Source organism: Prosopis cineraria, unplaced genomic scaffold (genome assembly GCF_029017545.1).
Source record: "Prosopis cineraria cultivar Desert tree isolate PC_DT_omini unplaced genomic scaffold, ASM2901754v1 PC3, whole genome shotgun sequence".
NCBI classification, from domain to species: domain Eukaryota; kingdom Viridiplantae; phylum Streptophyta; class Magnoliopsida; order Fabales; family Fabaceae; genus Prosopis; species Prosopis cineraria.
In genome coordinates, this window is record NW_026555334.1 from 47,259,216 (window position 1) to 47,285,325 (window position 26,110).

The 26,110-nt window shown below is 32.7% G+C and overlaps 2 protein-coding genes across 6 annotated transcripts in view; both read right to left on the minus strand.

Moving 5' to 3' along the window:
- Positions 1 to 9,873, minus strand: part of LOC129307410 (uncharacterized) — a 35,200-nt gene extending 25,327 nt beyond the window's left edge. Inside the window, exons 1-16 of one of the 5 annotated variants that reach the window (XM_054948354.1) lie at positions 9,486 to 9,873; positions 8,723 to 8,908; positions 8,327 to 8,416; positions 7,003 to 7,076; positions 6,699 to 6,854; positions 6,389 to 6,509; positions 5,969 to 6,024; positions 5,250 to 5,304; positions 5,094 to 5,150; positions 4,872 to 4,973; positions 4,647 to 4,727; positions 4,498 to 4,550; positions 3,117 to 3,186; positions 2,720 to 2,783; positions 1,746 to 1,894; positions 1,542 to 1,669 (exon numbers count right to left, since the gene is read on the minus strand). In XM_054948354.1, coding sequence (XP_054804329.1) covers positions 1,542 to 1,669; positions 1,746 to 1,894; positions 2,720 to 2,783; positions 3,117 to 3,186; positions 4,498 to 4,550; positions 4,647 to 4,727; positions 4,872 to 4,973; positions 5,094 to 5,150; positions 5,250 to 5,304; positions 5,969 to 6,024; positions 6,389 to 6,509; positions 6,699 to 6,854; positions 7,003 to 7,076; positions 8,327 to 8,416; positions 8,723 to 8,908; positions 9,486 to 9,590 — 1,547 coding nt within the window. In that variant the 5' untranslated portion in view covers positions 9,591 to 9,873. The remainder of the gene's footprint in view (positions 1 to 1,541; positions 1,670 to 1,745; positions 1,895 to 2,719; positions 2,784 to 3,116; positions 3,187 to 4,497; positions 4,551 to 4,646; positions 4,728 to 4,871; positions 4,974 to 5,093; positions 5,151 to 5,249; positions 5,305 to 5,968; positions 6,025 to 6,388; positions 6,510 to 6,698; positions 6,855 to 7,002; positions 7,077 to 8,326; positions 8,417 to 8,722; positions 8,909 to 9,485) is intronic. The other 4 variants (XM_054948355.1, XM_054948356.1, XM_054948357.1 and 1 more) reach the window with 4 other exon arrangements.
- Positions 9,874 to 11,363: 1,490 nt separating this feature from the next.
- On the minus strand, positions 11,364 to 13,055 carry LOC129307075 (benzyl alcohol O-benzoyltransferase-like). Its single transcript, XM_054947939.1, has 2 exons — positions 12,542 to 13,055; positions 11,364 to 12,471 (listed from the first exon to the last, which is right to left on the minus strand). Exons 1-2 carry the CDS (start codon positions 12,989 to 12,991, stop codon positions 11,548 to 11,550), a joined length of 1,374 nt encoding a protein of 457 aa, XP_054803914.1. The 5' UTR covers positions 12,992 to 13,055; the 3' UTR covers positions 11,364 to 11,547.
- Positions 13,056 to 26,110: the final 13,055 nt, after the last annotated feature.

Below are 26,110 nucleotides of genomic sequence, written 5' to 3' on the forward strand. Positions count from 1 at the left end.
GTAAAGCTTTAAATTTGTAAAGAAATGTTGAACGCCAAATATCTCATGATTTTCTTTAAATTTATTTGATATTGTTTTTATTTTATCTATTACTTGTAATTTCGGGTAGTTAGATTAAGTTGTTATGCCTATTCTCTCAGCTACCAAACCAACCTACCTGTCATGAAAACACCAATCATCTAAACGTTTCTCTCTAGCACATAACAAGTATGAGGTCCATCAAAAGCTGAAAAGATGGTGCAAGGTGGATTGTCATGTTCATTCATGACCATACTAGATTAACCTAGGGGTACCGCTTTTAAAAGAAAAATCTAAAACAACATTTCCAAAATTTCCATAAACTTATCCAGAACCAATTCCAAACAAACATTCAGATATTTAGAAGTAATTGGAGTTGCCGAGAAAGCCCATCAGCCAGGTCAGTCAAAGCCTCAATCTTGCCATTATTTTCTTCAATCTTGACCAAGAAGTCTTCCATCTGATGCTGATCTTGTTTGATCTGTCTCCGAGTCTTGACCATATATCGTCGAACAGGAGAGAGAGAAGGGGAGAGAGAGAGAGAGGCCGAGGAGCGTCTGCTCTGATACCACTGTTGCGTAGAAATAATTTGGACTTGTAGGAATTAGGAAGAGATGAGGGAAAAGATGAGAGAAGAACAGAAAGATAGGTAGAGGCAGAGAGGAATGAGAGATTAAGAAGAGGTCAAGAGAAATTGAGGAACAAAGGAAATTCTATTTAGTCACTGATAAAAACTACAATTCAAATGCCTTAACATATATATAGGCTTCACCCACTTACCTCACCCAACGGCTAATTTCACAGCACCGCTAAACCGTTATTCAATTCCAACTAACTAACATTAACATTTTATAAAACTATAACAAAGAGGCATATCAAAGAAAGAGTGGTGAGTTGCAATGGAAAAGTTAAATGCACTTCAAAAGAATAAAACTTGGACTATAGTTGATCTTCCAAGCTGCAAGCATTTGTAGCAACCATCCTAATCAGTAAGAACATGGTCCATCATGATTTAAAAAAAAATGGAAATTATCATCATTTCATCGGAGACACTCACACTTGCTTCAAGTCACTTATGTTCCCACAAGCTCTCAAGTTGTGAACATTGTGACCAAAGCACTTGCTCATGCGAAGTTTGATGAGTTGTATTCCAAGCCAAGACATGAGGGCCAGTGTTAAGAGATCACACTACAAGAGATCACATTGTTTGTGATCTGCTAGAGTGGATCACCAAATATCTTCTGATTTTATTCAGATTTATTTATTTTTCTTTTATCTATCAGTGTTATCTGTTGCCTACAATTTTGAGTTTTTAGATAGGGTTGTTATGCCTATGCTTGCAACTATCATATCTTAGGGCATTTAAAATAAACTACATGATGACCTCCACTTGTGTTCTTTTTCGCATCGACAGAGACATTATGGTAATCCAGAGGCATTGTTGTTTTCGGGCCTCTGTTTCCACACGATCTGTATCATCTATACACACACACACACACACATAATGCAAGTATAAAACAAACCTTGACAGCATAAGGGATAATGCATCAAGTATCGTCAACCACAAAGAGTCAACCATTGAATAGCAAAGAACTGCAGTTTTCCCAGTCCATTTCACTGGTGGATCGTTATCACATCTAGGGGATTCAAGCTGGTAGAACAAAGACAAAGCAATCCATTAGGCAAGAGAAGCAAGGGGGGACAATCATAAAGAATAATAGAATTACCTCCCCAATATCCATCGCTTCATCTGTTATAGTTGCTACAGTGAAGACAACCCCTAACAAACCTTCAACTGCCAAAGTTATCGCATGCGCTTCACTGGCAACTAAGACTGCAGCATTGGAAGCATCATTATCCAGACTCCATTCAATACCTTCAATGGAAACAAAATCTGATATGTTACACACAAAATCATAGCAAGTGAAAGAGTGAGCATATTGCCAAATTTATTCTTCATCTTAACTTCAACAGTTCATGCTCATATGAATATGGTGTCCTTTACACATGTAAGAAGATGTTCTTTTAGGCAAAGTTTCCTTTGGCCCTTTTTGCTCAATGATTAAGTGGTTTAGAAAGTTTTCAAGGCTTTGAACGCTTGAAATAGTTCTATTTTCTCTCTGATTGAACATGACCCTCTTGATCATGCCTATTTCTCCACATTCCCATTTTCTAACTTTTCCTATCACAAATTGCCGTTTGAGTAGCTCAGACAATTCACAAAATTATGAAGGACTTTGTATGGTCTAAAGATGGGTCCTGGAGGAGAGGAGCAGATAGCATCTTATCAGTTGGAAGGATAGTTGCAGAACTAAAGAGAAATTGGTAGTTGAAATCCATGTTTCTAACAACTAAATGAAGCAGATAAAGATGATCAAAAAGATAGGTAACACATGTTATCAAATTATACAGAACAGGCAGAACAAAAGGTTGAAAAAAAATTATAAAGCTGAACCTTTTTTTGGAAGATGTCACAACAAAATTGTTCAACCACAATCTGAAAATCAATACCTTTCTTTTTTTTTTTTTTTTTTAACCAAGCGAGTATCAGAGCCCAAAATCAACTAAAAGATTAAACAGAGGGGAATGAAGTCCCAGACACGTCTCAGTTCACCAAGGACCATATACAGTCAGGTATAGTCTCATACAACATTATTTGCATTGATGACACCGCGCCAAGTTTAGCAATGAAAATCAATACCTTTGGCTTTGCTACTAAACATTCCTGCAACAGCTGCCAGGCTCTCCTCACTTGTTTCTTGAACCTAGAGAACAAAGTCTCCACTAAGCATGACAACATTTTCAAATCTAGGCAAAGGAGAAGTGACTGCCAAATCTTCAAGATAATTAATATATGCATGGTAACTACAAGCCTCTTGAGAAAATGTGTTGACAGTAGGGAAAGAATTTTAATATACATGTTTGAGGCAGGGAGAAGGCAATCCAATTAAATTCAGGTCAAGATAGTATGCCATATTCAGAGGCAAAACAAGGACAATGCAATGATACCATTGAATTTTTTTTTTTCCCAATACAACGTCCACGTCCACAAAGTGTGACTGGAAAATGGGCTAAAAAGATATGTTGTCAAAATCTACCTGAACATTTGAAACAACTCTAGCAAGAGCTTTGACAATACCCTCCACAACATTTGTGTTCTTGGGGTGCCTAATTTCAATTAATAGCAGTAGTAAATATGTATATAAGAATGCAGAACCAGTTCATCTTATCAACATCTTTACATCAGAAAATGTCAAAATTGGAAATAGTCTGATGAGAAATCAATGAAGGAAAAAAAAAAAATCAGATATTGTCCTAAATTTCAACAAATTAGCAGGGTGTCAAGGGACCACTCTTGAGAACTGAAGTTCCAAAGCTCCACTTTAAAGCTAATAAGAAATTAAACATATATCTCAGTTTCATAATAACAAGTGGAAAATGCCAAGAGCCATCCACTGTGCACTTTAAAAACTTATATGTATCATAATATTCAACATAGTGAATTCAAAGTCAGACTTTGATATAACTGCATTGGACACATGTAAATTTTTAAAAATAATCTTTTTTTTGGTAATTACGCAATGCTAAACCAGGTATAAAGATATGGATCATGCTCATAAACAGTCCAAAAAAACACTCGGGTAATTTTCAGCAAAATTGTAATGTCACAGCAAAAATAAGGATATCGATCACACTCATAAACAGTGCTTACACGGCCAAGCTTCTTAACAACCAGAAGTTATGTTCCCAAAAAGCTAGAAAAGAATACTACTGCTATCTTAAAAATAGACAAGAAACAATAAATCTGAAAAGTGAATTATATATCTTACTTAAAAGAAAGAGAACTATTCAAAAGCCTATATATCTTGTTTGTTATTATGTAGCAAAAACACAAACTGATTTTTTAGTTTCTCCTTGCATTTAATGAGGCAAAATCTGAATTTTGTAGCCAATCAGAACTCAGAAGATAATATTATACCAAAGTTAAACAATTCCTTTTTCAGCCCCTTTTTTATATTAAAATATGTTTTGCTAGAGACAAGAAAGGAGAGAAGAATAAGACGCCCATCCCATGTGTAGATTTCTTTCACTACAATACCATGCCACTGCTGCAAAGAACCAAGGGCTCTCCAACACATACACACACACCCCAGCCAAATAAGCAAATCTCACCAATCACTCTGCATGTCCAGCCACTCATTTTGAAAAATCTTTACAAGTTTCAGAATACACATGTCAGTAGCTATGATTTACTTCCATCTACACGTTTTCTTAAATGGAGACATTAAGAAATAACATATCCTGGTATAGTACGGGTAAATACATGCTATTTGGACAGAGTAAGCAAATACTTAGCAGGTATACAAATAATATATCACCATTCTTCTGATATCAGGTAGAGTGCACAAGCAAGAGACAAGGCAGAGAATTGAACAGCATTATGCATAGTACCATTAAATAAAAAGATATTTAGCTCACATGTCAAAATTTTGGAAAAGAACCCGCAGTGTCCGTGCCTCCACACAGAAACCCTACACATATCCTGGGTCATTACACTAACTATTCACACAGGAAACTAATGTCTCGTGCAAAATAAATTCAGAGTAATTTACTGCACATTACATTACCCTCAAGATTTCAAGAACAAGAATGCGATGCCATAATGGCAAGTCAAGAAAAGTAACCTTCAGTAACATGCTGAGAAACACCTGCACAGAAAGTGAATAAATTAGATATGTCTGAATTTGCAACCAACCAAATTGTAAAACTATTAAAAAGGGCCATTGTTGGATAATTTAATAATTATTGGAATAAGACAAGTGGCTAAAAGAGCATGGAACTAGAAAATTTACCTCACATTCAGTGATAAGGGATGAACTGTAAAGCCTGATTATGTGAGCAACTGACCGCAAGACCAGACGACGAAAGCTAGGTTCACCGGCTTCTCCTTCAAGCTAATCAAATATTACAGAATTATGGCAAAGACAACTCCTTTTTAACTTAACTGAATTCTGTTGACCTAAGAAAAACTTAATTGAATTCAGCCACAAAATAGTCAAAAGGGGAGCAACTACCTCAGAATTGGTACGAAGGGAAGTCATCAAAAGTGAACAAATCTGTCCTCGTAAAACCTGCCAATTTTTTCAATAATTATATCAAAAAATAACAGAACAATGAATATGCTGGCGCCTGGAAGTAAGAACTTTCTGAATTGAGATAACAACAATAACCTGTTCATAGGGTAGCAATGTTCTGAAAACAGCCACATGATTGGACAAAATGAACCTATAAAGGGTTGCACAAATTATTATCGTGAAAAGCATTAGATAGACATATGGTGACTTGAGAACAATTGATCATCAGTCATCAACTTGGTGATAACAGTTCAAAAGAATTATTTACAGTGACATGATCAGTCAGTGCACGTAGGACCTATATTAGGTTCCAAATCTTATTTGCTTTACAATTTTGACATATTTCCATCTTAAAAAAAGATAGTATAGTTTGACATAAGCTTTTCTGAAAAAGAATTAATTGATGTGAAGAGAAAATAATAGAGTATACAAATATAGAGAACAAGAATTCACCTTAAACATGAGAAAAAGCAAAATAGAAAAACAAAAGACAATGGCCCAGCTTCATTTTGCTTTGGCTGGAGCAATGAGCTGCTTTACATTATTACGATGCTTTGAATAGTTATTCTATATGTCAAATGTTATCAAAATAATTCACATTTATTTTTTTCCATTTATCTAGTATATTTTCAGCTTCTTTCTTATTTTGGCACCTTCCTTCAGTCAAGCAAGCTCATTTCTAGCGCCTCTTGAAATGGCTTTTAATACATGACATTAGTGGAATCAAGTGAAACTAATGTTAGATAGCCAATCATAGATCATATTGCACAAAATCGCATGAAAAAAAAACCACAAGCTGCCAAAAAATTTCTTACTCAAGTATATCAAGTGCAAATGCCCTCTGAAGAATATTAGCACGTAACCAAATTGCCTGTAGAATCATTGCCAGGTTAATGCTGTAAGAAATACCATAAACTAAATATCAATTCATTTCACTAGCTGCTTGAAATAGGTAAAAATGAACACCTAAATTACTTTCCAGGGAGAATCACATTCAAAGGTCTCCCAATGAAATTATTCACAGATAAGGACCAATATAGAATTGTTTGTTGTTAAAATGGTAATAGAGACATGTTTTTTCTCCAAATGGTGACTTGTTGTTCCTTTTCCATGAATAATTCTCTTGGGAGGTCTTTGGATGCGATACTCCCTACTTTCTAAGTACCTACAAACAAGAAAGACTACAAACTAGAGCTAGCTTTAAAACAAAAAAGTAGTTTCAAATAAGCACATACAGATCCACCTGCGGCAAGAGATGTTAGGTCTTCAAGCAACCGAAGCCCAAGTTTTCCAGTTTCAGTTAAAGTCTCCCTCTTAAATGGAGGCCCTCCAAAAAAAGATTCATGATATAATGAGCTGTGCACAATAATCTTCACATCATCAGTTCAGATTTGAATTCAATGTGAGACAACAAAACTTAAAATGTCTATAAACATCCACTATAATAAAAAGAAAAAAAAAATGATGTCGCACACCACTCTGATTTAGTAAAACAGAAATAAGACTGATCTGGATTGCATTCATAAATGGGTTGGGGGGACATACTCTGACAAATTGATACTGCGGTTAACATCACCAGTAACAGAACTTGTACGAGAAAGCTGATTGCCAAAACCAAATTTGCCAGCAGGAAGAGACTCAGCCAAAACCACTTGATCAAAAATTAAGGCCACTGCTTGCCTGAAGGTAGCAGCAGCAGTACTGCAAAACAATTGCAAAAGAACATAAATAGATGCACAAGAAATTAGTATCTCTATGAATGAAAGGCAACAGATGAAGAATATCATATTAATAGACAAATGGCTACACTAAGAAAAGTTTGTTGATGCTCAATATAATATTCCCTTACTTCCGCACACTATCAGAAGATCGAGAGTTTTCAAGAAGCCTGAGACAGATACCAAGAGCTTGGGCCATTGTATGCTGAAATTAATAAGATGCCAAGAATAATAAGTTCATCATTAAAATAACAGTAATTAGCAACTGTTAAGTCTGCTAAGTGATAGAGTAAAGAGACTAGTCAATAACACTGCTGGATGCAAAAGGGTTACACAAGAGTAAACAAAATTGTATTGAGCAGATTCCTTTGAATGGAAACAAGTCATCCATGTATTAATAAGTGATTCCAAACCACATATTGTTCAGATACATCTTTCTAATCCGCAATCACTACAGGGGCAAAAATTAAGCGATGATGCAACATTATAATATCAGATCCATATCCTACTTTCATCAGCCTTTTCAGTGACCACTCAATGATCCAAGTGTTCTCTCAAACTGCTTAACATCTTAGACATGATCTGTCCAATATTTCATTTCCTGAATACTCATGGATCATGGTTGACACTAAGTTCATTATAAGAACAAAAGCAAAATATATCATCAACCATTGCATACAAAACATCCATCTTTCCATAGCGACACTGCAGATACATAAGACAGATTATACAGAAGGGAATGTATGCATGAGAAGATGTCGCATGATTAGGTATCATTTCATTAGAGTAAAATGCAGAATATTCAAAATGCATTATACAAATTATACATAAAAACGGACAGAGGAGTTCTTTTCAGCTTGAATTTTGTAGAATGAAATGGAAGTTTGTTACATCTGTAGTATGTAAAGGTATTGTGTAATACTAATTACATATGGATTAAAGTTTGATCCAACATTAGTGCAAAGAATTTTCTACAGACAGTGAAGCTTCCATGTGTTTCTAAATATGTTGAAAATTCTAACAAAGTTACCACGGTGATATGGCAATTTCATGTGTATTGGCAGTGTATAAAATTTATCACTACTAGTGGATCAAATAAACATACTACATGTTTTCTAGAATTTATATATTGACTAGTATGTGCGACATTACAAAAAATTCCAATGAGATTCAGGATTAGACTTCCCTTGTTCATTCATTGGTCAAGGCAAGCATGTTCTTAATCAATTTGAAGACTGAGAATACAGCTTCTACTTTCTATATAGCAGATGCATAAATTTCTATTATAGTCAAGTTTAGCTTCAAATCCATCAAGGGTCAAGATACATAATCCTCATTTAGACATATTACATTTAACTGAGTCCATTCTGCTCATGAGCCAGCTTCCAACTATAACACAGCTTCTACTTTCTATATAGCAATTGCATAGAGTTCTATTCACTAGCTGAAGGTTACCTCATTTTCAGGGAGTAAACGTGACTGGAATATTATTGATATAGTCTGCAGGGTCTTGAGCTGAACACCCTCATCTACCATTTCAGCATGCTGCCCCGGGGGGGGGGGGGGACAATTTTTGGTAGACCATAAAGGCACAAGTTAGCTTTTCCAAAACGTTGAAAATTAATGTCATGCCTTGGATTTTGCATAAAAATAATGAAATGAAACACATTATCAAAGTAACAGGAGTAACAAAAGTAACAATGATCAACTTCCATGCAAACATGGCTAGGCCACAAAATGATCATGCCAGCATAGACGGTGAGGCCTGAGAGTACAGGTGAAAGCAAGATCGAGCTGAAAGTACTAAAAATTTGAAACTATAACATGCACTGAATAATTATCTAGACTTACGTCCTTCAGTGTGGATAATATCTCTTTAAGAGCAGATGGAGAAACTGCATCATGAGATATGAGTTTCTGCAGACATGAAAGTCCAATAATGCTAAGCTTAACTGTTCGCACGTCACATGCCATCAGAAATATTCTCAATATGTCCTCATTATGTGCGATTTCACTGGGGTTTGACAGAGAACGAAGCTGCAAGTGGATGATAATAAGAAATGTAAGCAAATCATACTTGAGTCCTTCTATTTTTAGAAAATGACGTAAAGTGCACAAAACAGTCTCTTTGAGAACTTCAGCTAAGTACGATGCATCTGAAACTAACCAAATATAGGCATAATGTGGCCTCAATGCATGATGCTAAACAATAATCCGTACACCAAGCACTTAAGTCTGGTTTCTTTTCGCGCACTTAGATATTTATCTGAGCATCATTCGAAATTTTGTTTGAACGACAATCAAGTTACATTTTCTTCAATGAGCAACCAAACATCAGCATTGAGGCCACTTTAAACTGAATCGTGCAGTTCAATAAGGCCATTTGAGTAAAGGTGATGCTCCCAACGAGTGGAAATGAAATCTTTGTCACATTTCTCCTTCCTTAATTCTAATCCCTAAATGACCAAAGACTGCCTCACTACGTTACTTTCTGAAAAACTAAATCCAAACACGGAAGTTTGGATGTTACAACGGCTATTTGCAGATGAATTCAGAAGCATATCATGGGATTAAAGAAATACCAAGAAATTAATGTATAGCATTAAACGGTAACCTTTAGAATTGCATGCTCTGCGCCGTCTTTAACAGCAGGATACCGACGGCGAGCTTCAGCAGAAAGAGCGCGAAGGTCAGATTCCAAAACCGCCATGAAAGCCATCTCGGAAATTCTGGCTTCCTAAGTTCGCCGATTACGAGTACCGAGCTATGCCTTAGAACAAATTACGAGAAGCAACGATCGGTTTAATAGCAACATCACAGCGGAGACGAGTGTGGAACATGGAAGTGCTCATAGATCTGAAGTGCGGGCGACAGACAGGGATCCGCTGCAAGCCGCTTGCTTGGACTGTGTAGGACGTGGATCGATGACAGAGACCGCAATTTTGGGCTTCAGTAACTAAATTGACGGTATAGGCCCGCCTGCAAGCCTTGGGTTTGGGAAAGAAGAACCCTGATAACGGATCCAGGCAGAGAAACCTATCAAGTATCAACAGATCATGTCGGCTGAGAATACCTAAATTGAAGAGCATCACCAAAAAAGGAAAACACTGATAACGGATCCAGGCCGAAAAACATAATTACAGATCATGTCGGCCTAGAATACCTAATTGAGCCCAACCTTATTTGTAAGTGACATTTTAAAGCCGAGAGTCGGCGGAGAATACCTGATTGAAGAGAGTGACTGACTTCGGTGGACAACAAGGCCCAACCTTTATAAGTGACGTTTAAGAGCTCACAAAAAACCCAAAAAACAAAATGACCTGCAAAAATTCGAAAATTCAAGTCTGTTTGACAGCTTATTTTAAAAATAATTTTCTGTTATCTAAAAAAAAATAAAAAAAATTTGTTTGATAATATTTTTTAGAAAGTGTTTTAGAGAATCAAAACAATTAAATATTGTTCCAAAAAATGGAAAAACAGAAAATTTTTTAAGTATTTTATGATTATTATTCTAAAAAATAAAGGAAAATATGAAAAATAACTATTTTTATTATTTTTTATTTTCCAAACATGTTCTATAAAACACAAGTTTTCATAAAAAAATAAAACCCAAAAAACAAAATGACCTGCAAAAATCCAAAAAATTCAAGTCTGTTTGACAGCTTATTTTGAAAATAATTTTCTGTTATCTAAAAAAATAAAAAAATTTGCTTGGTAACATTTTTTAGAAAGTGTTTGAGAACCAAAAAAATGAAAAAACAGAGACATTTTTTAAGTATTCTATGATTATTTTTCTAAAAAATAAGGAAGAATGTGAAAAATAACTATTTTTATTATTATTTTTTTTTCCAAACATGTTTTATAAAACACAAGTTCTCAAAAAAATAAAAAAAAATAATTTCAAACAAGCCTTTCATCTCCATATTTATTTGCCCTTGCATCTCCATATTTACAAATTTATATTTAAAAAATTTCATACAAATCAGATTACTCATATGCCTAAACAATAATATTTTATTTTATGATTTACTAGCTATCGAGCACGTGAATAGCACAGCTCGTAATGTACTATACGCCCCTCTTTATCGTACTATTATTTTTTCATCTCTTCTGTTTTTTCATTGCTTGAATTCGAATTTAAATTTTTCAGTTATTAGTTCATATATCAGAGGAAAATTTAAATGGTGCTTTTGACATGAATGCTTGATTATTATTTATCAATGGTTAAAAAAATAAACCAGTTCATAAACTATAGATTCAAAAATATTTTAAATCCTAAACTTATTTTTAGTGTAATATTATTTTTTAATTTTTAAAAATTATGCAATATGACTCTTGCTATTTATAAAAGTAAATTTTGACCATTGACTAAAAATGAATAAAAAAGACCTAAAAAATCACAAAAAAATTTTAGTAAATAATTCAAAAAAATACACACAATGACCCAAAATTATTGTTGTACATAGATAATTTACAAAAAAGGGATGGAATATAATACAAAGGTAAAGTGAATGTTTATTGCTTATCTTCTCTTAATAGCCTTATTAGACACAGGCGCATGTAAACAGAGCAATGTAAATTGTTAATTGCCCCCGTTTGACGAACTTAACAAACTTAAAAAAAAAAAAAAACTATAAATCATACTCTAATTTGATTGCCCTTGTTTTTGCTAGTCACTACAAGTGAGACAGGATAGCGCTATAATTTTGATTGTTCTCGTAATTACCAAGCATGTTACCCAACTCCTTGCCAAATATCTTCATGGCCTTGGATGGCAAGCACATAAGCACTAATCTACCCTCCTCTCCTTTGTTGTTGGCAGATGCGATGGAGAAACTCACTCCAGTAAGCGGTCCAAGTCCAGCCTTAGCTAGACCAGCATACACAGCCTTGCCCCACCCAAAATTAACATCTCTAAAGCCAAGACACGATAGATCTGATATCATCCATGATCTCGTTGATGTAAAACAAGGCCGTCCTCTAGTAACCAAAAAATCAGTCATGGAATGCACATACTCTGCACTCACTTTTGCCTTGGCTTTTTTCACCAACTCCAAGGCATGTCCTAATGGGCTTTCACAAAGTTCCCTTGAAGTGGCTACTGCGGCTGGATACACAAAAGCATTGCCATAATAACCACAAGGTATTGGAGGGTTAAACCTACCTTGTCCAAAACGTGTATTGACGATGAGCAATGCACGGACATCATCATTCGGATCAAGTTGTAAAGCCTTAGTGCGACAACGCCAGAGACATGCTGTGAGAACCTCAAATGTTGTAGATTTCTGGAGGTGATGAGGAATTAGATGACGAAGGGCAGATATCTCAGTTGGCCCAAAGAAGAAAGACTCGTATGTTATGCCTGTTAAGGGGATGGTTGCACCAACCACTTCATCAAACTCACGATGGGTACAAGAAACACGCGGTGGGTCCCTGGCGCTTAGAAGCTTCCTATGCCAAACAGGAATGATGGAGGGTTCACTTGCCCCATTAGCTACTTCGGCTAAAGCATTCATGAACTGGAAAATGCCAGGTCCGTCGGTCATTGTATGATTCATACGAATAGCAAACACGAAGCCTCCACACTTGAGACGTGTTACCTAGCATTTGCAAACTTCCTTTAGCATGTCTAAGAAAAGGGTAGGGTATGTAAAGGAAATAACAGCATACCTGAATAAGCAAGAGTGGGCAATGAAGGATTCCTTCAGAACCAGGAACGTTGTAAAGGAGTTCATTGAAGCGTGGAAATGGAGGTTTAAGATTGTCACCAAACTGAGCTAGCGTTACATCTGCGTCGGCTTCAATAAAAAGAATGCCTTCTCCATTACACTCCACCAAAAGTTTGCGGCCGACAACTTCCCTGAGTCTACCTGCAAATGGATAGTAAAATACCAGTGTTTGAGCTAAAGCATCTTTGATGACCTTGACAGGGTCCTTCCCCGCCATTGAAGCCTTGTGACGGTAGAAATGCACCAGTGGGATGTGGGCACGTAAGCATTCTTGGTCATCCAAGTCAGACAGTGGCTTAAACTCATGAGGAGTAGGCTTTGCTGGAGCTACAAGCTCTGGTTGGCGCCTTCTCACAGTAAAATTGAGATGAGAGGAAGTCGGTACAACCATTGTGTTTGCTTCAAATGAAATGAAAATTTTCCACAAAACAGGTCAAATATGATATCTAAAAGTGATGTCTTAATTTGACGTGATTTGAGTTTTTGTTTGTAGCCTGTATTTATAGAGGGACGATCAGTAATCAACTGGCTGTTGAGCAGCGAGGTCCCCTGGAATTTTAATAAAACCGCGCTCCCCAAATTTACTGTCAACTAAAACAACCTATAAGCCACAGGAATACAACACTACCCTAACAGCACAACATTTTGTAAAAGGCAAGATCAAATTTGACAAGCTCTTCCTATTTAATTTTTTTTAATACAAACGTGTCTGCAAGATCAAACATCATATATCACCCGTTGGATCTATTCTTTGCCTGGACTGGGGTTTCAGACTTGTTGTGATCTGCGAGCAGTAACATCGATCATTGCTTATTTAGGATTAATTAGATTGTTGATTGTTACTATAACGTAAAATTTTATTACGATAATCACTTCTCAATCTACCTGGCCTAGATGAGCCTTCGTCGAATATAATAATATTATTCGTAGATGCTGTGAGGCTAGCAAGTAATAGAGCAGATGTTGTTAGTAGATTTCGGGCTTTTCATATCCGTAAGTTTTTATTAATACGCATATTGTCATGCTTCTATTGTTCTATATATAGGACAAATATCTTGATTATTGCGTCTTTGCCTAATTAAACCGGATTACGTGTCTGATTCGTTCTCTCCTTGGACTGAGGTTTCATAGTTGCCGAGACCTGTGATGCGAGTAGTTACATCATTGTTAATTAATTAATATTAATTATTAGAACAATAATTATCACTAAAAGTACCGCCATGTTTGCTACACTCTAAGGCTCCCACAGAGATGGAGATAGAGAGGATTAGCAAAAGCAACAGCCATCAAACTTTTTATTTTTTTTTTAATAAAATGTAAAGTTTATATATTTCAAACTCTCTAAATTAATACATTATAAAAATTTTCAGATAGCAAATAGAATTCTCACTTCAATTTTATAATAGTCCTTTATGCATGTATAGTCCAACTATTTCGGTAGCTACAAGATATAATTATAAGATTTACTTATTTTCAATAAGATAACATTACAATTGTTCTCGAAGTATTGATAAAATTTAATTTTGCTTTCATTTTATATTTAATGAAAGAAATTAAGAGAATTATTATTAATAAACTTTGTCAAGTACTACCATAAGAATTCCAAGATACATTGAATACTATGTGATTAATATCTATCACAAAATTATTTATCCAAAAATTAAGAGGTTATGGTTAAAATATGTTCTTTTAAAAAAGATTACTTTTTTCTATAATAACTAAGATATTGAACTTTTTTATATAAATAGTTTTTACCATGATATACTTAAATTTCATTAACATAAAGAATTTATAACAATTGAGTATTATTATCGCCTTGATATATTTATTTACTATAATTATCAATTAAAATAATTAAATAATGAATTCAGTAAATAAGTGTAAAGCCCTTTAGATTGAAAAGAACTTTAAATTTTAATGATGTATTTAAATTATTCAATGCTCGTGGGAAAATGAAATCTTTACTAATTTAATAATAATTGATATTGAGAAGGAAATTGTTAAAAAATTTATCATATATATGATAACTAATTATTTCTATATCATAAAAAATTGATGAGTAAAACTTAAAAAATAAATGTATATATTTATTTTTGTTATATATGTAAATTTAAATATAAATATATATGTTGAAATATTTATATTATGTTGATGATATATATAAACTTAATTATTTTTTAATTATTATATATGTTTTATTATCTTCGCTTTTTTTAATAAAAATTTTTTGCCTCCGCCCTTGCTCTCACTGCCCTTCGGCAAGGTGTATTATAATATCAAACGGTGTTCTGTTTTTATCCCTGCAATTTTAATAGCGTTCTTGTAATACATGATGAAAAAAACAATTTGATAATTGTTCTTAACTTGAATGAAAAAAATTCTGAATTACCCCATACAAAGAACCAGAGGGAGTGGTCCTAATTATTTGTAGATGCTGCTAGGACCCCCAGCTGGCCATAAGATGCAGAGTCTGGAGAGACATCCATTATTGATTTATTATAGACTTCAAATACGGACCTGGAATCTATTGTGCCAAACTTCGATAGTTTCTTTGCAGGCCCGTCATAATTCATAGGGCGATTCTGCGTATCTTTACAATTGTGTAGTTATTTAGAAAAAAAAATTCACAATAAATATTTTATAATCATGTCTAAATTTAGAAAACATATCTTTTTAATTTTTACTTTTACGATCTCAGTTAATGTCCATTTTAATTCATATAAATTAGAGAAAATTAGTTTAATGGCAACAAAAAAACAACTCTCATAAATTATTGATGAAATTTTTAAATATTTTAAAATATGATACATTTATAAAATCAATTAGATATGTTTTCTTTTTTATCCTCAAAGTAAATTTATTATTAAAATAAAATATATCTGATTTAACTAATCTTTAACTGATTAGATCTTTTATCTTTATCATCAAAAATTATATTGTGCTTGCTTTTTTTCTGATTTATCATCTTTAAATATTTTTTAATAAAATTTTTTGATCTAATTTTTCTGAATTATCATCTTCATCTCTTGTATAGTGTTTTTTTTTCATTAAACTTTTTTATCTAATTTTTCTGTCATGCCCTTTCCGAAATTTTTTGAGGAAGAAAATCGAATAAAAAATATATATTTAGGAGTCACCATTAAAATTTTAAAGGGTAGTTTTGGAAATCTTTTTAACTGTATAGTAAACGTATAAAGAAAAGCGTAACAAAGTTGATTATATGCGGAAAAAGTGTTAAGCATCTCACAACACCCATTTATGAAAATGATTATCTTAAATTAACTATATAAATTCAAATGGCCTTAAAAACATATCAATTATTCTTAATAAAAAATAAGATAAAAAAAGTAAGAAAATTAAAACAAAAAATTTTATTTATTTATTAATTGGACTTGACCTATGATAAAATTTTAGGGCCTACGTAATTTTTTGAGGAATCAAAGCTCATGTAGTTTGAGATAAAAATACGTGTCTCTTAGTTGAGATTTTTTAAGAAAAAATATTGATTATTAATTTTTTATAAAGTAATTTTAATGTTGGTTTGTATTTTTTATTTATGAAATTATTTTATTCTTTTATTTATTCAAAACAAGATTTTGAGAAATAATTCTGGGGAAAAATAGTTTGATAAGATTTATGAAAATTTCATGTATCCAAAGTCTATCTTCCAAATATGATTTATTGTATTTTATTTATTTCAGGAAAATATTTTATTTTTATTTAAGGATGAAATAATTTAAAATATGTATTCACGATAATTTATCATTGTATAGGATAAGTTATTTAACTTATGAATTTGTGAGGATTTTAAAAGTCTCATGCAATTGATGATTTCAAAACTATATATATGAATTAATTTATCATTATGTACAGGATAATAAATTAATTAATTTATAAGCTTGTATGGACTCTAAAAGTCTCATGTAATTAAAAAAATATAAAAAATTTTTAATAATGTATTACAATAATTTATTGCCATGTATAATAAATTACTTAACTTAACCAATTGCGAGAACTTTAAAAATCTCACACAATTAAAAGAATATAAAATATTTTATATATGCATATGTTGATAATTTATTCTCATGTATATGCCAAATAAAAAAAAAAATGTGAGGGCTGTGGAAAGTGTGGAAAATGAAATATCCGCAAATTTTTGACGTGGAAAAGATTCGAAAATGAACAAATACTATGACTGGAAAGTGAGGACGCACAATCTTAACAGCGTGAATGGGGAAGGAAGGAATACAAAGCACAATTACAGTTTACAGCCAGCACGTTGAGACATAATTGATGAATATTATAACTTGAATCTCAGTGTTGATATGGAATCCCAAATCGTATAAATTAGATTAAAGGCCATTGACCTACTAATGTACAAGTTTATGAGAGATGAGCTTACTTCTAATTGCCCCGGTCAATTAGATCTCTTGCCTTGCTATTTTTTATAGTGTTATTTTTCTCTCACAATTTTTCCTTGAGTCTCTCTTTTGTTGTCCCTTGCTTTATCTTTGCTTTCTTTTATATAGACCTCTATATCTAAAGTTTTTCTAAAATTTCAATTGTATTGTGATATATATCAGTATTTTTATACATTCTTATATTATCATTATTTAGAGATTGGGTATTAATTATTATCTTATCTATTATTTTATCCTGATTATTGTATTATTTTGAAACATTCAAAATCTTAATATAAGATATTATATTATATTATCTTAAAATCTTCAAATCATAATATTAGATTATATTATATTTTGATTATTATATTTAAATATTTATAGCTCATTATTATATTAGATTGTGATTTAGCTTGATTATATTTTTTTATTGTCTTCATATCCAATGCCTTTTTAACTTATTTATTTATTTATTTTGTTATAAAATATTTTTCTATTTTCATTCTTATTATTTTCTCTCTTTTATTAGTTTATTATGGATATTATCTTATTTATTTATTTGGTCTTGCAGAAAATATGGCATTCACAGCTTGGATCACCATCTTTACTGCATAGTTTTTCCTCTCTCTCCTTCTCTATTTTTTCCAAATATTATGAAGAGGACATTAGACATTGAAAAGGAAACTCCATTATTGATCTGTGATACTACATCATTGATATACGGCTGTATATCAATGATAAAAAAATTAGTAAGTTTTCGCTTATATAGCTTATGTATCAATGATATATAATAGTATATCAATAATATACTATCATGATCAATATAATCAGATAATCAGACATAAATTTATTTATAATTGCTATACAGTCGCATATTAATAATGTAGCATTGCAGACCAATAACGCAAAAAACACATAATCATTCACCCAAGATAGATCAAACATCATCTATAAAAAATTATAAACTCTTAACTTATCATAGAGAATTAAAGACTTAAGCTTATAAAATAAAAAATCATGAATTTGTAGTTCCATTTTCTCATTGATGTGCTTTGTTCTGTCGAGTACCATTCATGTATCTCACCTCGCGTTTGTCTCTCACCGTTATTACTATGGCTCACTCACACTGCTCTGTTATCTCACTTCCATTTCTCTTGCGTTGAGTTCTATCTATTCTCTCACATTTGGCTCTCTCATTCTAGAGATTTCTTGTGTTTTGAATCTCTAAGTATTTGAAAAAAAACAGGTATTAAAAAGGGCAATTTTGTAAATTAATTATAGTCTTAATGTTTAAAAGATCATTTTTGAAATTTAAGAAAGGATAGGCTATTTCTTTTACTTTGTCTTATAATATGAGCTATCTGTGCAAAAGTCCTTATAAATTATTGTTGACATAAATTGTTAGAGTAGATCAATAGATGCTTGCATATATGCCTGAATTTGACATGGATTTTGTTTGGCTTTAACATTTTTACAGTTGTATATTCTTATGAAATATAAATTTCAATCGCGTGTTTATAAAAACTAACAGATGCGCAGATTGACTCTCTCGTCAAGCTTTTAATGATAATCTTATTATTAAGATTATTGATGATCCACCCTACGAATATAAAAATTGTATAATATCATACATGAGTTGGTTTTTTCCCTTCACAAAGTTGTGAACTTGTTTTATATATATATATTGACAAGGAATGTAAAATGTCCATTATTTTTGACCCATTTCATCACATACAATTCACATATAAATTATAATATGAAAATATGGCCTACAAATCAACAAATCTAAACCCAAACCAAGGACAACGATGGACCACACATACATGCTTAGTTGGGCCAATTAGGTATAGTTCACTAACTACAGGCTAGGCATGATAATTTTACAATCTTGACAATTGTTGTAGTTGCTAAGCATGTTATCTATCTCTCTGGCAAAAATCTTCATAGATTTAGGCAGCAAGCATACTAGTGCTGTTATGCCTTCCTCTCCTCCAACATTCTTGCATGCAACGAAAAAACTTGCTCAAGGAAACGACCAAGCCCCAGCCATTGCTGGTCCACCGTATATTGACCTACCCCATCTAGAATCTATATCTCCAAGTCTAGAGTGTGTTAAATTTGACATAATCCACAACTATGTTATGGTGAAGCAAGGTCAACCCCTAATCACCATTAGATCTACTACCGACTGTATATACTCTACCATTACTTTGTCTTTTGCCTTTTTGACCAGCTCTAAGGCATATCTAAATGGATCTCTAGAAAGCTTCCTTATAGTGGTAATAAAGGCAGGGAAAGCAAAACCATTACTATAATAACTATATGGCAACAATAAAGGGTTTGACTTACCCCTTACATTGCTAATGCACATCAGGCAAATCTCCTCATCCGATTTAAGTTGTAACACTATGGTGCAACAACACTAAAGGAATGTTGTCAATGCCTCATACGTAATGTATTTACCATGATAATCAATAAAATAGTTGATGAATGGCGTTTAACTTGTCAAGTTTGAAGAAGAAAGAGCAGTAGGCCATAACTTTCATGTTTTTTGCATCCACAGGCATTTCCATGTACTCATTATGGGTACATGTAATATAAGGTGGATCCCTTGCATTCAATAGTCCTTTGCACCAAACCAGGGGCACCAAAGGCTCACTAGCACCTTTAGTAATCTCAATTAAGGCTTCTAAAAATTGAGCAAGACCAGGACTATCACAGATGGTATGGTTGTATAGTAAGGCTAAAATGAAACTGCCACATTTGAGACGTGTAACCTGTAATCTAGAAAATGCAACATGAACATGATTTTGAGAAAAATGGAAAATGATGAAGACACTAAAAATTATGAAGGCGTGCTTTAGACCTGGACAAGCAAGGGATAGTTAATGACTCCTTGTGTGCCAGTACCATTATAAAGGAGCTCTTTAAAGCACAAAAATGGAGGCATGGGAGAGTCACCAATTTGGTGAATAGTGACATTTGCATCAGCTTTAATGAAGATGACACCTTCCTCATTACAATCTACCATAAGTTTGCGAATAAGACCTTTCTTAAGCCAACTGAAAAATGGGTAGTAAAAGACTAGGGTCTGAGCAAGTGCCTTTTTGATAAGTGGAGTAGGGTCCTTGCAATGCATGGATTGCTTGGAAGGATAAAAGAATACACATGAAATTTGACATCAAAGACCATCTTGGTCATCTATATTAGAAAGTAGCTTAAATTCATAAGGGGTGGCTTAGTGGGGGCGATTAGCTCTGACTCGTGCCTCCTCACAGTAAACACTAAATCAAAAGTAGATGTTTGAGCCATGTTGTAAGAGAAAGAAAGAGAGGGAGAGTTAAAGTGTTATAGTAACTCATTACTTTGAATTTAGGGGCATTATAATAGCATATTTATAATGGCAATGTGGTCCCAAGTACTAACCACCTGGGGTCTATGACAGACCTCACACCATCCATTCTTTGAATGTTTGCCTTGTCGAGGCAAACAGGTGTATGGTCATGATGCCCGCTTCAATTGGCCCATGTGAAAAACTTGCTTTTTTTATATAAAAAAATCCCTTATGGTTAGAACATTTATAGTTATCCTTGAAAAAATTTGTTGTTGTAATTAATCGTGAATTTTTGTCCAAGAGCCAGATGCATGAATCATGAATATTTGCATAAGTTTAATGCACACCATCAAACTCATGTATACTATGTCTCACATGTTTGCGTGTAGATAATTGCCACACAGAGGTTGGAAGGGAATTATGATCCTTGCAATTAAACTTAATGCAATTTTTTTGTTTGGCTATGATAACAGGATATAAATACTTCAAACAAATAAGATCCTTACAATTTGTGTAGCTACTTCAAGGAAATAGATTGAAAATGCAAAGATCGAACACATAAGCAAAACAAAACATAGAGGACGACCATTGTACATGAGCTTATGGAAACTATAAAATGCTAAAAACCATAAAGTTCAAGGTCCTTTTTGCCATGTGAGGGCCTTGGAGGTGTGAAATTACCTAATCAAACGTCATCCATTCTACGTCATGTTTAATGAATTCAAACAAGGGAGAAGAGAGATAGCATTCTCCACCACTGGGGAATAACATCTACAGAAACCAACTTGATGGGTGAGGGTGAGTTAATATAGATATTCACATATCTTCCTATCACCTCACTAGTAGTAATACTCCTTGTCACTTTACCATCACAAAGAATTTCACAATTTATGAAGAATCCAACCACGAAGCACCTTTGCAAATTTATAGAGGTGAAATTTTAAAAACTACCACTATGAGCTTCCCTATATATTTTGGCCTCTTTCCTAACTTTATTATTGTCACTGCCGCTACGCCAAATGAAATTCCCATCTGGAACAAGGAAAACAGATTTCACAATTACCACAGACCATTGAATTACAAGCATATCATGTTGATGAAGAAAAATAGACAATAGTATATACGTATAGACTTTAATTACAAATAGAGTATGATTATCTCTGTACTCTATAGACATACCAGCAAACCTTCCTTTAAGACAAGCAGCTTTGCAATTTTGATTGCTTCTTCACTAGATACCTAAACATGTTTTTGGATAATTCTAACTATAGTCAACACTGAAAAGTAGAAATTGAGAGCTAAAATCTTCTCTCTCTAAAGTTTTCAAACTGTAAACACTATCATATGTTAGATCCCTAGAGCTGTGGGGAATCATGTATCACAACACAAGCATTTGTAACCTTTGTCAAACTTGCAAGTTGTAAGTCATATACATAGGAACCCCCAGTGCTTGAATCTCATTTACTAAAGTGAAGTGAGTCCACATAAACAATTGTATTCATAAAATAAATTCCCATGATGATATAATAAATAATAAGAAAATAATCATCAAGACCATAAGCATCTTAAGGCTCAAAAGCAAAAGACATGGACTACTGTATACCTACTTAGATAACTTCATCAAGTAAAGTAACATCCAGCATAAATAGTATTAGCACAGGTACAAGTCAAGTTATGGGTTTTACAAGTAACAGTAATAGAATAAAAGTAATTTCTTATTATTCTCATAATATTACTTGTAAAAAGTGTAGTTTGACTAGTTATTTTAATAATATTACTTGTAAAAACCCTTACTTAACTTGTTATTATAGCAATGTTGTTTGTAGAAATTGTAACTTGCCTCGTTATTTTACTAATATTAGTTGTATAAATAGGAACTTGATTTATTATTTCATTTATATTACTTGTAAACATTATAACTTGACTTGTTATTATAATAATATTACTTGTAAAAATCGTAATTTGATTTATTATTATCATAATGTTACCTGTAAAAACCCTAGTTTAATTTTTTATTGAAAAAATTAATCATTTAGTTCTTGTAATTTTGACCCAATTATAATTCAGTTCTTAAACTTTGACCCTAACTCATTCCTTGAAATTTTGACTTGGTTATAAATCAGTCCTTAAACTTTATCCCTCACAATTTAATCCCTGAAGTTTCAACCTCTTAAATATTAATCCTTATATTTTAAAAAATAAAATCATAAAAATTAAAAATATTTTAAAATTTATTACTAATATCTTAAATTACTAAACCCTTTTAACCTTTATAAATATTAAAAGTTTAAAACATTTTTAATCTTTATAATTTTATTTTTTTAAATATAGGGACTAATATTTAAGAAGTTAAAATTTTAGAAACTAAATTACAAGAGACAAAGTGTAAGATCTCCCTCACTATTCCCTGATCAACTCCTAATCTCAATTAATTACTCAAGTCAAGTGACAAGTTTGCCAAATTTCACAAAAGGTTTATATTAATGGGATCCAAAGTTTTCAATATTTAAAACATTTCAAAAGAACTTTACAATAGAAAATTAGAGTTCAATTCATATGTGGAAGCATAGAATCACAAAAGAATTAGTGCATTTATGTAGAAGTAAAAAATAGTGGATTTATGCAGAAACAGAGGCATGCACAGCAACTCGTGAGCCTCTGTGCCATGTGTAGCAGCTCAGGCAGAACACGTCGTGGCTTGTTGCACGCTTCATGACAGGAAATTTTTGCTGTCATTTGACAACCCTCGGGGCAACTTTCAAAGAGTCTCATTTCTCCATCTGATGTTCGATTGACGTGACCTAGATGTTTACAAAAAGCTTTCTTCTAGCTCTAGTTGTTGACTTTGGTTTCACAATCAAATTATCTCTCAGTAAAAAATTGAACACCCATTTCAAAATTTTTCCTTTTTCACCATTTTTATATAACTTGAGTATACAAAACTCATATCAAAAGACAAAAGCTACAAACACTACTCAGACCATATTTAATAGACTAAAACAGACTTGTGCAACGCACCACATCACTCATAATACTTACAAGATAAATTTTCATTAATCAATCCCTTCATCTTAAAAATAGAAAGGGGAGCTCTAACCTCATAATTCATCAATTAATCTATAAAAATCACATGTCATACTCGTCTCTTACTTGTACTAGTATTTTAGCCCTACTATAAATATCACAATCTATACACAAATACCCTAGGACCCAAAATACACTATATACAAAACAGGTAATGTAAGTAAGTCACAATTGAATTATCTTTAGTTGGCAATATCATATAACATATATACATTAATACTCAAAAGTACGGGAGGCCTACTAATAGGATTTGGATCCTATGCTTTAGGTTGTTTTTCTCTATCCTACCCTCTTGAGTTAGTTCCTATAATATTGAAGATAGTAGGGTGAGTACAACTACTCAGTAATCAAGGTCTATATAATTCATACTAATGCATATCAATCAATTTAAATGCAAGTGGTGAAAATAATCAATTTTGAATCATTTACAAGTTCAAGAGCATAATTCAAATTCTCATTCAAAGTACACATGTTCATAATTAATGGTTGAAATAACACTATTACATGTAGAAACAAGACTCACCACATGATTTGTTTCACTGGGGTCACAATACAGACAAGCATGTGCCTTTTTTATTACTATATGTATGATCACACTTCTCTTATATCCTCCTTATTCCTCTAACATGAAACCGTAGGTTACAAGTCACTGGGATCATCTATACATTAAGACTACCTTAGCCAAAACATGTGTGAAAGGTTACTCAATCAAGGTTTCCTAATTTACTTGTGGGTCATGGTTTCCCTTATTTCTCATACTATAGGGCGTCATTCTCCTTAAACTAGTTTCCTCGCTGAACAAGTAAATAACTAGTTAGGTTTAAGTCTCTCATTGAACTAGTAGGACAACATAAATCATAAGTCCAGGCTAACCATCAAGCTCTAATGCAAGCCTTACCATGTGGATTTAATTCTTTACTCTTCTTCCTAAGCAAACTCTCACCCCTTATGATTATGCAATACATACTTATAGAACAACTCACAGCATGCAAGTGTTTACTACCCAAGCATGCACAACATTATCATCATACCCGTCTTATACATGAGAATTACATAACACACATAATCAAATCGTTGAGCTCTACTTTACCTATCTCATTGAACTTCTCATTTACAAATTCATTAAACTCCTCAACTACATATTTCATTGAACTTTACAAATATCACATCATCAAACTTTACAATTTCAATTTCATTGAATCATTCACATATCAAGTCATTAACTTCACTTACACATAATCTTTGAACTCCCTATCAACTCATATCATTAAATTCCAAAGAAATCATATCGCAAGAATCTACTAATAATATTTCAAAGAATTTTTTATATAACATGTCATTGAACTTTGTAAAATCATTTTAGTGAATTTTTTTTAAAGTAATTTGTGCCACACTTGCATTTCATTCAAATTCTCATATTTAATTATCAAATATCAATCAATAAATTAATTAACACATAAAAGTACAAAAAAGAATTTCTCCAATTATCTCAAACCTTTGAGAGGTCAAAAATTTTACCTCTCAATTACTCACTCCTAAAGCTTCCATGAAGCTTGAATGGTGCCAATATGATCACTCTATAATACATTGCAATACACTTCATCAATATCTCTTTTTGGAGAATTTTTACTATTAACCCAACCACTTATTCACTCATAAGATTCATTCCCTTACCATGTAAGAGTACCCCATAAAGTTTCTTAACTTTTTCTAACTTATATTAACTTTATTAAACTCTTACATAACCATTAATGGAGCCACATTGCCCCAACCATTATATTTATGGTAAAATTTTCATTCATTTAATGCCCCCTAATCACTAACAATCACAAAGCCTTAAATGCTAGGTTCCATTAGTTTAATCAACTCCCATTAATTTTATTTAAGTCAATAAGTTTGGACTCATAGTCTTTATGGATCGAAAATCATCATTCTCAATCAAACCCTAACTTTCCAACTAGAAAAAATGGAAGAGGAAAGGAAGAAATGAGCTTAGAAACCTTACCTTAAGTGTTTATAAACTTTAAAATACTTTAAATCTTTGAATGTTCTGTGCCATAGCAGAGTTCTTCAATTGCTCCTTTGTTTCTCTTCGGTTTCTCTCTTCTCTTGCATCATTTTTGTGCTCTTATTTCTATACAAAAATGGCAATGCGCCGTGGCAAACGCATCTTGCTTCGCAGCTTTTGGCATAAAGAAGTCTTACCTAGATGCATCAGCACACATGCATTGCCTTGGATCATCTACAAGTCATGATGTGTGGTACAAAACCTTACTCTTTAGATTTTCTTCCTCTTTTATGTCCGGGTGACTTGACTTTACTTTAAACCCGCATTTAAGGCTAAAATTATAACTAAACACCCTTGTTAGACCTCTCTAACCACACGCACTTCACTTAATAAACTCAATTACTCTAATCAGACTTAGTTACAATTGAGTCAAAATTACAAAGACTAATTGATTAATTTTTTTTATTTAGTAATTTTAATTATAATTGAAATGCATTTTGGAGATTTTATTTTATTTTAGTAATTTGAATTCAAAATTTTTGGAGATCTTGTTGAAATTCTGTCACATCCAAGGGATTTTAATGAAATTCCCCCAATAATAAATTTAGGAGATAGGGAATGAGATCTTATATCTAGGATTAAAATAAATTCCTCACTCAACAAACTACTACATTAAAAATCAGG

Excerpts from the sequence above, each read along its gene's own strand:
- LOC129307075 (XM_054947939.1), bottom strand. The coding sequence starts at position 12,991 with ATGGTTGTACCGACTTCCTCTCATCTCAATTTTACTGTGAGAAGGCGC. Across the intron at positions 12,472-12,541 it reads GCCCACTCTTGCTTATTCAG|GTAACACGTCTCAAGTGTGG; the intron begins GTATGCTGTTAT and ends TGCAAATGCTAG.